Here is a 13,621-nt window from a genome sequence, read left to right on the forward strand (position 1 = left end):
GAGATGAAGGAGAAACATCAAATGGTATCAGTAAGAGGGTCAGCCTAGTGCCTAACAACCGGCCCACATCTCGCGCCGCCACAAGACAAAAACTGACAGCTCTGTTAAAACGGCAACTTTTTTTAAAATTTAAATTCTCCCCAAATGTATGATAAAAAAATGCACAGGTTCAATATCGAAAGTAGACAGAGGTGGAGAATCATGATGACCCCCCCTCCCCCCCCCAAAAAAAAAAAAAAACACCACAAAAAAACAATGTTGGGATTGCATTCTTTTTCCACAATTTCACTTCACTCGGAATAGATGGTGTCATTCAAAACTACAACTGCCCCGTAAGAAACAAGACCTCACACGGCGATGTGGATGGGAAACAACAAGGGAGGGGAAAAGTAAAAATAACCTAGTCATGAAAGCGTTAACCAGTGGGCAGTGCTCCCTGGGAGAAAAACACAGAATGACGGCACCACGTGGCAGAGGCAGAATGACGGCACCACGCGGCAGAGGCAGAATGATGGCACCACGCGGCAGAGGCAGAATGACGGCACCATGCGGCAGAGTTACTATTTTATTGAGGTTTGTTGTATTTATCCATTACTATCATGAAGTAATGATGGCTGTAGCCACGAGCATCCACGCCACAAAAGACAGAAACAAGAAGATGATAAGAGTCACTGCGTACATACAGGAGTCATCACACCCGATCTCAGTCCGGGGAACGAGGCTGCACAACCAGGGAAGGGAAAAGAGACAGCACAATGAGACAGCGCAGGAGACAGGACACAACTGGAATCAGGAGATGGACCCTCCTCTCCACTCACAGACATTCACCAGCACAGCACAGGATGAGTCTTCTTCACTGATAGTGGGGTGACTCTGAGACGCTGTACTGGAACCCCGAGATATGGCAACAACATGCGTAAGTCATCCACTGCTTACCCAATGCTAGATCCTTAGATCACAATCACTCCGGTCACCTCTATTGGATCTTCTACCGTCATCTGGGTCACTTTTCTGGGATCTTCTGTACAAGTCCGGGATCACCTCTATGGAAACCCCTAGTCATCTGTGGTCACCTCTGTGAAATCACCTACAATCATACAGGTCACCTCTATTGCATCAGTAACAGTCACCCGGGTCACCTCAGTGGGATCCTTTACAATCAACTGGGTTACTTGATGAAATTACCTACAGTCTTCTAGGCCACCTCTATGAGATCCCTCTACACAATCAGGTCACCTCTACTGGATTCCCTAGAGATGCCAGGTGTCACCTCTATGAGCTTCTGTAGTCGTCCAGCTCACCTCTATGGGATCTTCTGCAGTCGTCTAGGTCACATCTATGGGATCTTCTACAGTCGTCCAGGTCACCTCTATGAGATCTTCTGCAGTTGTCCAGGTCACCTCTATGGGATCTTCTGCAGTTATCCAGGTCACCTCTATAAAATCTTTTGTTGTCATCAGGTGTCACCTCTATGGGATCTTCTGTAGTCGTTGAGGTCACCTCTATGGGATCTTCTGCAGTCGTCCAGGTCACCTCTATGGGATCTTCTGCAGTCGTCCAGGTCACCTCTATGGGATCTTCTGCAGTCGTCCAGGTCATCCCTCCTAATTATTCAGTCACCACCGATCTGATGTTACCTGTCTCACATCCAGTCACAGGGGAGTGGGAAGAGCACACACCAGATTATGATTAACTACTGTCACTCTGGTATTTGGTTCCCCAAAAAACGCCAGACGCTGTTTTAAGGGGTGGGGTGCAGGACGAGAAACCAGTAAAGAAGATAAGGGTAATGAGTGGGCGAGAAGACAGGTAGTAAGAACTGCTCAGGGTCTTCAGCAGGACACTTCCATGGTGTGGTTGATCTGACCGATGCCCTCGCTGCTCTCTGACTGAGTGCAAGGCCTGGGCCGACTTCCATCCACAGAACTGGCACTGGTGAGGGACGCTGTGCGAGATCGGGCGAGTCGGGTCATACTGGCCGAGGGCACTACAGAAACAAAGAAGAGTCAGGAAGTTAAAATTCAGAACCAGAAGCTGAGCATTCACATAGAGCAGATCAAGGGAAGATACCACAGAAACATGAACTGCTCAGTACTGGATACAGGCTGAAAGCTTCAACCTGCCATGCAGGGTTGTGTGAAAGAGATGGCTGCCGTGGAGCTTGGGGAAGAGGAGGCTGGACTGTGCCCCAGTAATCCAAGCAGCCAGCCTCCTCGGGAAGTGTAGTCCTTTGGTCAGCATGCTGCTTGTTTCTCAGCACCTTTCCTTTAGCATGAAGCCCCATGTGAGGTGTGAAGCATGAGAGGTTACCCTGGGCCTAAATGATCTGGGACCTCCAGGCTCAGGGGGCACTCTACAGCTCAATGACAGACGATTGGGCTGGGACTTATCATGTGGGGTGCGGATATCCACGTCTTGTGTAGTAAGAGGACTACAAGCAATGATGTACCTCTGACCTATGTAGCACCTGCGATACCCCAGTAACATTGTGTACCTATGTGTGATTCCGAGGAGATGCAGGCAGCAAGTGATCCGCGTGCCCTCATATACAGGCAACCGCCGGAGAAAGCACATGGTACAGCCTGTGGATGAGACCTGCCACTGCCGTGTACTGGAGCTGCACAGCCAGTGTGGGACACATCCTGGAATATGGGAGGTGAAGATGGCCTCCTCTGTGCCATAATGTCCAGGGTGGGTGATATGCGGCTGCAGATGTCACTTCCATACATGTGGAAGACAACTAAGGGGAGAGCGTGAGCACCCGACGCTGGAGAACAGCTGGAATAACACCATCATTGGGAGGGAAAAGCAGCCCATGTGGAGCATTCAGAGGGGGACACTGAACCGAGGAGCATGCAATCTATTCAGCAGACAGTGTGATGGGATACCTGCACTGGCACTCTGTCTCCGATCCTTCAAGGAGGCAACTTGGGGAAAAAGATGAGGAAGGAAGCAGGGGAAGGGGTGAAGAGTCCAGCGGAGAGTGATGAGGAGGGGAGAAGACACAGAAATGTGACATTGAGACAACGGGTACCAATATGCTGCGATCACCATAAAGAGAATATAGAGCCGCAGAGATTTCAGAGTCAGTGTGAGCACAGAGGAAAAGAGGTGAAGAGACAGAAGTCAGAGACATGACGTACAGACGGAGGACACAGATCAAGAGGACGGTCAAAAGGGAGACGGAGGACACAGAGACCAAGGGAACAGGCAAAAGAGAGACAGAGGACACAGAGACCAAGAGGATGGTCAAAAGAGAGACGGAGGACACAGACCAAGAGGACGGTCAAAAGACAGAGAGGACACAGAAATGGTGAAATGACTCCAGACACACAATCCTGGGATCCTGGAGCCGCCACCCTCCAGAGACCCCGAGGCCCCAACCCTCCAAACATCCAGGGACCGCCACCCTCCAAACATCCAGTAATCTCAGTCTGGCAGAGCTGAACTTACTGTATCCCATTCCTTGAAGGAAGTATTTGAAAGCTTCTGTCAGCTTTCCAGGCTGTGAAAAGAAATGACCACGGTGTGACTCATGATTGGCATGTGATAGCATCTACAGACAAGAATAGAATAAATGAGACATCCACTGAGGAGTAAGCCCTGGAGGTAGAGACCACCCCAGGAGACGCTGATTGATCCCGCTTTTTGTGCTGTGTTATTCTGTTTGTGTTGTGCACTGGCCATTCTCCTGAGAAGGAGACCACAAGCGAGCGCTTCTAATTGGTCTGATAGCAATCATGAAATAAGACTGGGAAGTTTCACCTGACCGGTGACACTATAGCACCAGAGGCCGCGTCGCCGCTGAGAAAGCTGTAGGATGGGTCCTAGGACCATCACCACTCATCCTCATCTGTAACTCACACCGCTCCAGAGAGCGGCCCCTCACATGACCGGTAACACTACAGTAACAGAGGCAGATCCCCGCTGAGTACAGCCGTAGGATGGGTCCTAGGACCATCATCACTCATCCTCACCTGCGGCTCACACCGCTCCAGAGAGCGACCCCTCACGTGACCGGTGACACTACAGCAACAGAGGCTGCGTCCCCGCTGGGTACAGCTGTAGGATGGGTCCTAGGACCATCATCACTCATCGTCACCTGCGGCTCACACAGCTCCAGAGAGCGGCCCCTTACCTGAGCAATGGAAGAAATGTACAAAAATGGCCGGGGACATGAGTGGGTGAGAGCGATAGATACGACAGGAGGATAAATACCTGGGTGACCTGTGGAAGTCCTCCAGAGTCTGCCATCTGTGTGTGACAAGATGTGAGCAGAATTAATAGATTAACACTGAAATAAGACATTATGGCTGAGACCGCGTACGTGAAGGGGAGGCTACAGGACATATAGGGACGATACCACGTACATGGAGGGGAGGCTACAGGACATACAGGGAGGAGACCGCGCACGTGGAGGGAAGGAGATAGGACATACAGGGAGGAGACCGCATACGTGGAGGGAAGGAGACAGGACATACAGGGAGGAGACCGCATATGTGGAGGGGAGGATACAGGATATACAGGGAGAAGACCGCGTACGTGGAGGGGAGGATACAGGACATACAGTGAGGAGACAGGACATACAGGGAGGAGACCGTGTCACGATATTGTATGAAATAACATAAGTTTAGTTTCTCTTGCTAGCATGCTGTGGGCTAAAGCCCCCTTCTTGGAGTGATTCTGCAACAGCTTTTATGGCTTTTAGCTGCAAATTCCTGACTTTCAGCTCCCAAATCCCTCATACCCCTCCCAAAAGAATTTTTACGATCGGGATAGATGCATAGACAGTTGTACTAGCAGAAACTGGTCTGATCCCGCTTTTAAAACATGCTTTCCTTTGTCCCATTATTGTCAGATATTAGACCAATGATTTAAGGTAGTAAAATACCAAATACATATTGAAAATCTCCATCGGCGGATTTATCAGCCACTCTAAGCGTGAGCTTCTAACTCCATCAGGTAAAAAGTAGGGATTTCTCTGTAATTATGCATCACAAATAGGACATATTTGATCTCATTAGAATGCCAACGTTAATACGAGATGAATGCTGGGTTTGCTATGACTATGACATGTTCTGTGGTGGAGTTATAGGCATTGGACCAATTTAGGTTGAAATTACTAAGACTGAAGAAAGAGGAGGGCGATCTTAACTCAACCCTGTTGGTGATGTCATGGGCTGCGGTTTATAAGTTTCTGCCATTGCCAAGCCCCCAGCAGAGTGAGTTTTGACCTGAAAAGCATTACTGCTGTCCTAATGCATTGGGACACATGGGACCTCCACTTGCCTGGTTGCCTCAAATGATCTGACCACATGTAAGTGTTATTATAGTGCTTTGGAACAAAGCACTATATTGTAATCCGATCGTGGTAAACTTCTTCTTCTTATTATTCTTATTATTATTCAGTCCGCAGTTAATGCGGCCCGAACCGCAGCACTCACAGACTCCAGTGAGGTGTCATTTCGAAGCCAGCGTCCCCAAGAGGTGTAATGAAAAAAATAGGAGAAAAGAGGTGTGCTAAGTATTTTTCGTGTCGATCGGATTTGTAGTTTTGGCACAACTTGCGTTTGAAAAAAGTGTCTCAATGCATTTCAATAGGGAAATTTTCCCATACGTTTATAAATGGGCCTGATTTCTGAGGCAATTTCTAAAAATAACTGCCAACTGCCACCTGGCTGATTAGCTCATTGATATGCGCAGTCAGACACAGTTACTATGCCAACGCCTATGAACTGTACATGAGCCCACCAGCACAAAAGTTTTGTCAGATAATATCAGCTCTTAAAGTGACAGCACAGCACAATTCCAAAGCACTATCTGTAGTCATATTATAATTATTGCCCCGCTCACCAATTCGGACCCCGAGTGACCACGCCCACCAAATCGGACCCAGAGTGACCCCGCCCACCAAATCGGACCCTGAGGTGCCCCGCCCACCAAATCGGACCCTGAGATGCCCCGCCCACCAAATCGGACCCTGAGGTGCCCCGCCCACCAAATCGGACCCTGAGGTGCCCCGCCCACCAAATCGGTCCCAGAGTGACCCCGCCCACCAAATCGGACCCAGAGTGACCCCGCCCACCAAATCGGACCCTGAGGTGCCCTGCCCACCAAATCTGTCTCAGAGTGACCCCGCCCACCAAATCGAACCCAGAGTGACCCCGCCCACCAAATCGGACCCCGAGTGACCCCGTTCACCAAATTGGACCCCGAGTGACCCCGCCCACCAAATCGGACCCAGAGTGACCCCGCCCACCAATTCGGACCCAGAGTGACCCCGCCCACCAATTCGGACCCTGAGGTGCCCCGCCCACCAAATCGGACCCCGAGTGGCCCTGCCCACCAATTCGGACCCAGAGTGACCCCGCCCACCAATTCGGACCCAGAGTGACCCCGCCCACCAAATCGGTCCCAGAGTGACCCCGCCCACCAAATCGGTCCCAGAGTGACCTTGCCCACCAAATCGGACCCTGAGTGACCCCGTTCACCAAATCGGACCCTGAGTGACCCCGTTCACCAAATCGGACCCTGAGTGACCCCGCCCACCAAATCGGTCCCAGAGTTGCTCCGCCCACCATATCAGACCCAGAGTGACCCCGCCCACCAAATCGGACCCAGAGTGACCCCGCCCACCAAATCGGACCCAGAGTGACCCGGCCCACCAAATCGGACCCAGAGTGACCCGGCCCACCAAATCGGACCCAGAGTGACCCGGCCCACCAAATCGGACCCAGAGTGACCCGGCCCACCAAATCGGACCCAGAGTGACCCGGCCCACCAAATCGGACCCAGAGTGACCCGGCCCACCAAATCGGACCCAGAGTGACCCGGCCCACCAAATCGGTCCCCGGGGTAACCAGCCCACCAAATCGGACCCAGAGTGGCCTCAACCCTGAGGGGCTACAACTACCAAACCAGCGCCTGAGGGGCACCCAAGTGTGAAAGTCTTGCAGGGGCAGCCCGGGCACCATTCCAAAGCACTATCTGTAGTTCCTTCAGGAAATACCCATCTAGTTTCTTATGTAATCCCTGTTTTTTTTATAATTACCTTGTACATATTTCAATTGTCTCTTTTGTAACATCCTTGTAATATTTTTATCTAAAAACACTGCCTTCTTTCGGAGTAAAATATTTAAAGTACTAGTTCGTTCTTCATGCTCTAAAACGTACCCTAAGTCTTCTGAAGGGAATTACGCTACTGTGTTGGGTTAGCTTCGGACCCGTTTAATCGAAGCTGGTGGCAGCTTACCGTGTGCAGGCCTTTGGGTGTTGTTGAAGCGACTGCGGCGTTGATAATTATTGTTCCTGCCTGAGTGGGAGTAGTTTATCGCGTCGCTGCAGCGTGCCCAACAGCCAGTACATAGCAGGCAGCCTTTCTGGTGACTAATTATCCTAGGTGCAGTACCTAATCTGACCTGAGGGTAAAGGGGGCGCCAGAGAGCTGCAGGTTTCAAGTCGAACTGTAAGCGGGATATACACAAATCCCTGCAGTTCGTGGTGTATTGAAGAGCAGTGGGATACCTAAAATAAGCCTCTGCTGTAAACTAAGAGGTCAATAGCCTTGTGTGTGTTTTTTTTTAATCACATTGTAGCAGTGGAGGGATAACTAAGATAAGCCCCCTGCACATGTGATAGCCGTCTGTTGGCCTAAAGTCACCCTAATCCGTGACGTAGGGGTGACGGTCACGGTGTGAATCGTGACAGACCGCGTACGTGGAGGGGAGGATACAGGATACACAGGGAGAAGACCGCGTACGTCAGGGGTGTCAAACTGCATTCCTCGAGGGCCTTAAACCATGCGTGTTTTCAAGATTTCCTTCTCATTGCACAAGGTGCTGGAATCATTCTGTGCAGGTGATTAAATGATCACCTGTGCAATACAAGGAAATCCTGAAAACATGACCTGTTTGCAGCCCTTGAGGAATGCGGTTTGACACCCCTGGCGTACGTGGAGGGGAGGATACAGGACATACAGTGAGGAGACAGGACATACAGGTAAGAGATCACATACGTGGAGGGGAGGGTACAGGACATACAGGGAGGAGACCGCGTACATGGAGGGGAGGCTACAGGACATATAGGGAGGAGACCGCGTACGTGGAGGGGAGGATACAGGACATACAGGGAGGAGACCGCATACGTGGAGGGGAGGATACAGGATATACAGGGAGAAGACCGCGTACGTGGAGGGGAGGATACAGGACATACAGTGAGGAGACATGACATACAGGTAGGAGACCGCGTACGTGGAGGGGAGGATACAGGACATACAGTGAGAAGACATGACATGCAGGTAGGAGACCGCGTACGTGGAGGGGAGGCTACAGGACATATAGGGAGGAGACCGCGTACGTGGAGGGGAGGCTACAGGACATACAGGAAGGAGACAGCGTACATGGAGGGGAAGATACAGGACATATAGGGAGGAGACCACGTACGTGGAGGGGAGGCTACAGGACATACAAGGAGGAGACCGCGTACGTGGAGGAGAGGAGACAGGACATACAGGGAGGATACAGGACATGCAGGTAGGAGATCGCGTATGTGGAGGGGAGGCTACAGGACATATAGGGAGGAAACCGCGTACGTGGAGGGGAGGCTACAGGACATACAGGGAGGAGACCGCGTACGTGGAGGGGAGGATACAGGACATACAGGGAGGAGACCGCGTACGTGGAGGGAAGGAGACAGGACATACAGGGAGGATACAGGACATGCAGGTAGGAGATCGTGTACGTGGAGGGGAGGATACAGGACATACAGGGAGGAGACCGCGTACATGGAGGGGAGACTACATGACATAGGGAGGAGACCGCGTACGTGAAGGGGAGGCTACAGGACATACAGGGAGGAGACAGGACATACAAGGAGGAGACCGCGTACATGGAAGGGAGGAGACAGGACATACAGGGAGGAGACAGGACATACAGGGAGGAGACCGCGTACGTGGAGGGGAGGAGACAGGACATACAGGGAGGAGACAGGACATACAGGGAGGAGACCGCGTACGTCTAACAACCTTCGGTAAAAAGGAAGGAGCTGGTCTGAGCACAACCTTATCCTGGTGAAACTGTAAAAAAGGGGCACGACAGGAAAGGGCTGCCAGCTCTGATACCCGCCTGATGGAAGTTATGGCCACCAGGAATATTACTTTCCAGGAGAGCAAAGTCAAAGAATGTCCTGAAGAGGCTCAAAAGGAACCTCCTGTAATGCTCTTAAGACCAAATTAAGGTCCCAAGCCTCCAAAGGAGTCTTATAAGGAGGAACCTTATGAGTGACTCCTTGGAAAAAGGTCCCAACCTGTCGATTAGTAGCAATCTTGCGCTGAAAAAGGACCGACAAGGCTGAAATTTGCCTTTTAAGAGTACTTGGAGCCAGTCCTGAATCCAAGCCTACCTGGAGAAAAGCAAGAATATTTGGGACAGAAAAACGCAGAGGAGGCAGCCCGCGCCCTCTGCACCAAGAAAGAAAAACCTTCCAAGTGTGATAGTAAATCCGCGCAGGAACAGTTTTACGTGCCCTGATCATGGTATTTGCCACCTCTTGGGAGAACCCAGCTTGAGCTAAAACCCAAGATTCAACGGCCAAGCCGTCAAACGTAAGAAGGTCCGGACGATCGGGAAGCCGCCATGGATCTCCGGCGAGAAGCAGAACTAGGTCTGCGTACCAGGTCCGCCATGGCCAATCCAGGGAGATCAGAATAGCCGGAACTCTCTCTGACTTGATTTTCCTGATTACCCTCGGGAGTAATGCCAGAGGAGGAAACAGATAAGAGAGATGAAACTGGCTCCAAGTCAGAACTAGCGCATCCACGGCAATTGCCTGTTGATCTCGATACCGGGCTACAAATCTGGGAACCTTGGCATTCCCCTGGACGCCATGAGATCCACGTCCGGAGTCCCCCATAGGTGACATATTTGCTGAAATACTTCGGAATGGAGAGACCATTCGCCGGATGCTAGACCCTGACGACTGAGGAAATCTGCCGCCCAGTTCTCCTCGCCCGGAATGTGGACTGCTGAAATCACCGAGTGATTCTTCTCGGCCCAAAGCAGAATTTGTTTCACTTCCTTTAAGGCTGCTTTGCTGCGGGTGCCCCCCTGGTGATTTATATAGGCCACGGCTGTGGCGTTGTCCGATTGAATCCGGACAGGGCGACCTGCCAGAAGGTGATGGAAATACTGTAAAGCTAGCCGAATAGCCCGAATCTCCAAAAGATTGATATGAAGATCTGCTTCCTGAGGAGACCAGTGCCCCTGAGCAGTGTGGTGAAAAAATACCGCTCCCCAACCTAGGCGACTGGCATCTGTTGTAACCACTAGCCAGTTGGTTGGAGGAAAGGGTTTCCCCTCCAGTAGGGACGAGCTGTTTAACCACCACGTAAGGGCCTGCCTGACCTGGGGAGACAGCTGAAATCTGTGGATGAGGGAGAATGGGCTCCCGTCCCATACTGCTAAGATTGCATGTTGAAGAGGTTAGAGGTGAAGCTGAGCAAATGGCACTGCTTCTATAGTTGCCACCATCTTCCCTAAGACCCTCATGCAGGACCGGATTGTATGAAGGCATGGTTGTGGAAGATTTCTCACTTCCCGCCGAAGGTCTAGGACCTTGTCCTGTGGAAGAATTGAAAGGGCTTGGGAGGTATCGAAAATCATTCCTAGAAATTAAATTCTCCGAGATGGTACTAGGGATGACTTTCTTAAATTCACTAACCAACCCAGACGAGACAGGGTGTCTAGAGTAATGCTGACATTTTCTTTGCAAGCCTGAAAGGTCGGCCCTTTGATAAGAAGATCATCTAAGTACGGCATGACTACTATGCCTCGGGAGTGCAGAATGGACACCACTGTTGACATAACCTTTGTAAACACCCTGGGGGCGGAGGCCAACCCGAAGGGTAAAGCCGTGAACTGATAGTGCGAGTTGTTTAGAGCGAACCGGAGAAATCTTTGATGGGAAGGAAAAATGGGAATATGCAGATAGGCATCCTGAATGTCTATTGAAGCCAAGAACTCTCCCCTTTCCATTGAGGCAATAACGGATCGGAGAGATTCCATCCGAAAGTGACGAATGTTGACAAACCTGTTTAGGAGTTTCAGATCTAGAATGGGCCTTACTGTTCCGTCCTTTTTGGGCACTATAAACAGGTTGGAATAGAACCCCTGAAACCTTTCTTCCCTTGGAACAGGAGTGATGACCCCGCTGCAACGAAGAGACTCTATGGATTTGAACAGGTCTTGACGGCGGGACTCGGACCTGGGAAGACCCGGTGAGGAGGATGACCAACCAGCTCGATCTTGTACCCTGAAGATACGAGCTCTCCTACCCACCTGTCTTGGATAAAATGGAGCCTGACCTGGTGAAACAAAAGTAGACGTCCGCCTACTCTGCTGGTGGCACACCGAGAAGGCCTCCAGTCATTTGGCCGAAAACCTTTGAGTCTTAGACCCTCTGGACCTAGTTGACTGGGCACGCATCCTTCCCCCCTGGTTAGCTGAATAGGAGGTCCGATTGTCTCGATCCTGATTGGGCCGGCCCTGCGCAGCGGCGCCTGGAGCCAGGGTCCACCTAGAATTGCGAAAGGGTCTGAAACGGGCCTGGAATTGACGACGAAAAGGCTGTCTCATCCTCTGCTGTGGAAGGAACTTGCTTTTCCCTCCTGTAGAATCAGAAATAAGCTGATCCAGCTTCTCTCCGAATAAGCGACCTCCCTGATACGGTAGGGTTGAAAGAGACTTCTTAGAGGTAGAGTCTGCCCGCCATGTTCTTAACCAGAGCGCCCTTCTAATGGCAATTGCATTTGCCGCTGCCGATGAGGCACAGTCCGCCGCATCTAAGGCAGCATTAATCAGATAGCTTCCAGCAAACGCCATCTGAGTTGACATTTCTGCCAGCTCTGCTGGCAAATCCCTTTCTTGAAGAGCTTTTGTTAGGGACTCTGACCAAGACATCATTGCTTTAGCAACCCAAGTTGCCGCAAACGAGGGAAAAAGGGCTGAACTTGAAGCCTCAAAAACGGAAGGGGTCAAACTTTCTATAAGACGATCCGTAGGGTCCTTAATAGACGAGCCATTAGGAAGGGGTAACAGAGTATTAGACGCTAAACGAGATACCGGCGGATCTACTGAAGGCAACTCTACCCATTTGCTGCAAAGCTCAGGCGAAAAGGGGTACCTAGACTTCAAGGCTCTTTGTCCTGAAAAATTTTTGTCCGGGTGCTCCTGATTTCGCCGAATCAGGTACTCAAACTCAGGGTGAGAGGAAAAAACCTCATGAGCCCGTTTGGCCCGTTTATATGAAACTTTGTGATCCGCAGAAGAAGCGGGTTCGTCTTCTATCCCCAGGGACTGATGGACAGCCTCAATCAGACTATCAATAGACTCCTGAAACCCCGGGGTTTCCAAATCAAGGGACCCTTCTGAATCATAGTGTCTCAAGTTCCCCGCTCTCGGCAGGGGAGGGTGAGCGTGATACGGAGCTCCAGGATGCCGAAGCACCTGATGGCCCTGGCGACGCTGTGTGAACTCGCTTTCCCTGTGACTGCCTTGTGTGAGCGTGGCCCCTGCAGGCTGAAGCCTCCAGGGAACCCAAAGCTCTTTCCAAGACAGATGGACTGCTGTCTCTGACCGTGGGGGCCTGAAGGGACTTGATTGCTTCAGTTAGCGAGGCCATAGATTGGGACAATGACGTAACCCATTCTGGTGGAACTACCCCAGTGTCCGCCTGAGGGGAAGGGATAGTTGCCGGAGGGATAGATGGGGATTTCGCAGGGGGGGGGCTCCTGGGCGCGTTCGGAGTCACAGGCCTTGCAGAGGCGAATAATCTGGACATGCGGGAAGGCAGAATGACAGGCTGCACAAGCGGTATATAGAACCTTGTGAGCCTTAACTTTTCTAGACATAGTGACTGATATGCTTAACCCAGAAAAATACTGGGAGAAAAACAACGCTTCTGTTGTCAGGCTGGAGGGTAGAAGCACTTACCCCAGTCCTGTGTCCCCGCCCGTACAATGTAGGAACCGACACCACATGGAGAAAGAAACAGTGTCCTTTTATCCCAGATACCCTCCGGGGGCAGAACCGCCGGGATTGTGGCGCCATACGGCCTGCTGCGGACCGGAGCCGGGGCCTCAATTTTTTCCCCCAGACTCTCCTACCCACCGGTGACGAAACCGGAAGTGAACGATATGTCGGGGCGGGGCCTAACTGCGCGGCCTGCGCTGAATGGAAGCAGGCCTGACTAACCCGGAAATGCACTCAGGACACCAGGCCGGAACTTGGGCATCTGGAGAAGCCGGGGCCTGACCGCGGCATCGACCGCATAGGCGCTGCAGCGCCGACAAGTGCCGGGAGCCGCCGGAGCTCTGAGAGCCATGGGGGATGTGACGCCGTTCCTGGCGGCAGCCGGCTCAGTGCGGCGCCGCCGAAATAAAAGACCCTAAGGTAACGCGCATTGACCAGGAGCCCCCTCTTCTTCTGCCCCCTCTGTTTGCAGGCTGTACTCTTATGAAAGAGCAGCGTGCAGTCTAAGAATATCAGGGAGCCGAATAGTTAACTGAGCAGGAACCCTTACTCCATGTACAGAGGGACCATCTGCCACTCCTCTATCACCGTGGTAA

The 13,621-nt window shown here is 51.6% G+C and overlaps 1 protein-coding gene across 18 annotated transcripts in view; it reads right to left on the reverse strand.

Annotated features, from left to right (window-relative positions):
• Window positions 1-551: 551 nt before the first annotated feature.
• NDRG4 (NDRG family member 4) overlaps window positions 552-13,621 on the reverse strand; it is a 138,789-nt gene continuing 125,719 nt past the window's right edge. For 5 of the 18 annotated variants that reach the window (XR_013221730.1, XR_013221727.1, XR_013221723.1 and 2 more), the window contains 4 exons: window positions 4,219-4,254; window positions 3,454-3,505; window positions 1,368-1,987; window positions 552-1,301 (listed from right to left, as the gene is read on the reverse strand). Coding sequence is in view for 9 of the 18 variants with exons in the window: in XM_077288989.1 (XP_077145104.1) it covers window positions 1,833-1,987; window positions 2,889-2,927; window positions 3,454-3,505; window positions 4,219-4,254 (282 nt within the window). In the remaining 9 variants the exon portion in view is untranslated. Of the gene's footprint in view, window positions 1,988-2,888; window positions 2,928-3,453; window positions 3,506-4,218; window positions 4,255-13,621 lie in introns of all 18 variants that reach the window. The other 13 variants (XM_077288989.1, XM_077288984.1, XM_077288981.1 and 10 more) reach the window with 3 other exon arrangements.

The sequence above is a fragment of the Ranitomeya variabilis genome, chromosome 2 (genome assembly GCF_051348905.1).
Source record: "Ranitomeya variabilis isolate aRanVar5 chromosome 2, aRanVar5.hap1, whole genome shotgun sequence".
Classification (NCBI taxonomy): domain Eukaryota; kingdom Metazoa; phylum Chordata; class Amphibia; order Anura; family Dendrobatidae; genus Ranitomeya; species Ranitomeya variabilis.